This window comes from Telopea speciosissima, chromosome 10 (assembly GCF_018873765.1).
Source record: "Telopea speciosissima isolate NSW1024214 ecotype Mountain lineage chromosome 10, Tspe_v1, whole genome shotgun sequence".
Classification (NCBI taxonomy): domain Eukaryota; kingdom Viridiplantae; phylum Streptophyta; class Magnoliopsida; order Proteales; family Proteaceae; genus Telopea; species Telopea speciosissima.
In genome coordinates, this window is record NC_057925.1 from 37882473 (window position 1) to 37883957 (window position 1485).

Here is a 1485-nt window from a genome sequence, read left to right on the forward strand (position 1 = left end):
AAATGGGTTTATAGAATCAAAACCAAGAGTGATGATTCGATTCAATGATACAAAACCCGTCTAGTAGCTAAAGGTTTTCACCAACAATCGGGCCTTGACTACACTGACACTTTTAGTCCCGTTGTAAAACTAACTACTATTCGTGTCATTCTTACTATTGCAATATCAAACTTATGGCGAGGGCATCAACTTGATGTGAAAAATGCATTCCTACATGGAACGTTGCAGGAAGAAGTATAAATACAACAACCATAGGGTTTTGTCAACAGTTCTCACCCCACTCATGTATGCTAGCTATATAAAGCAATTTATGGTCTACATTAGGCACCTCGGGCATGGTTCACTCGCTTCAGCAATTTTCTGCTATCGAGGAAGGTTTTGCTCAAAGTCTCGCAGATACATCTATGTTTACTCTTTACTCTAGAGCAAACCACCTAATTTTGCTGTTATATGTTTACGATATCATAATTACCGGTGACCAAGAGTCTCATATAGATGCCTTTATCAAAAGACTTAACATTGAGTTCGCTATGACCGATCTAGGGGAACTCCACTACTTTTTAGGCATTGAAGCATCAAGCATACCGGCTGGTCTTCTGCTTTGTCAGAAAAAATATGCTCTTGATCTTCTCAACCATACCAGATTGACTGATTGTAAACCATTTGCAACTCCAGTAGCTTCGGGAACCAAACACTTTATTCATCAGGGTGAACCACTCTCCGATCCTCATGAGTATCGTCAAGTGGTTGGGGCTCTTCAATACCTGTCAATGACACGACCGAATAACTGCTATGTAGTTCATCAAGTCTGTCAACACATGCATGCCCCAACTACAGAACACCTCAAAGTAGTGAAACACATACTCCACTACATCAAGCATACAATTGGTGCTGGAATTTCAATCGTCAAAGGTCCACTCTCATATATTTTTGCATACTCTGATGCAGATTGGGCAGGCTGCCCAAACTCTAGACAATCAACTACAGGTTTCTGTGCATACCTTGAAAGTACTTTAATATCATGGGGCTCAAAGAAATAGCTTACTATATCACGATCAAGTTCGGAGGCTGAATACAAGGCATTGGCCATCACTGTATCGGAAGTGTTATGGCTCTCATTTTTGTTACATGATCTCGTAGTTCATATTGCATTTCCTATGATGCTGTGTTGTGACAACATCTCCGCTACGTACCTCACTGCAAACCCAATGCTTCATGCTCGGACTAAACATATAGAGGTAGACTACCACTTTGTGCGCGATCTTGTCATCAATAACAAAGTAAATGTTCAATTTATCAGAAGTAATGAGCAACTAACTGACATATTCACAAAAGACCTGCCGTCACCTCTGTTTCATCTACATTAAACCAAACTGTTGTGGTTACCCCCCAACAGTTTGAGGGGAAAGCATTCTTTTTGTCTGAGGAAGATCTGCATTCCATTATTAGGACTAGATTTTAGGAATGCATTTTCAGTGCACTTGG

General features: G+C 40.4%; 1 protein-coding gene across 1 annotated transcript; it reads left to right on the forward strand.

Annotated features, from left to right (window-relative positions):
• The first annotated feature begins 335 nt into the window (after positions 1-335).
• LOC122643537 (uncharacterized mitochondrial protein AtMg00810-like) lies at positions 336-1040 on the forward strand. Its single transcript, XM_043837151.1, has one exon. It carries the CDS (start codon positions 336-338, stop codon positions 1038-1040), a length of 705 nt encoding a protein of 234 aa, XP_043693086.1.
• Positions 1041-1485: the final 445 nt, after the last annotated feature.

What these genes read in the sequence shown, in the direction of transcription:
- LOC122643537 (XM_043837151.1), top strand. Translation starts at nt 336, where the DNA reads ATGGTTCACTCGCTTCAGCAATTTTCTGCTATCGAGGAAGGTTTTGCT.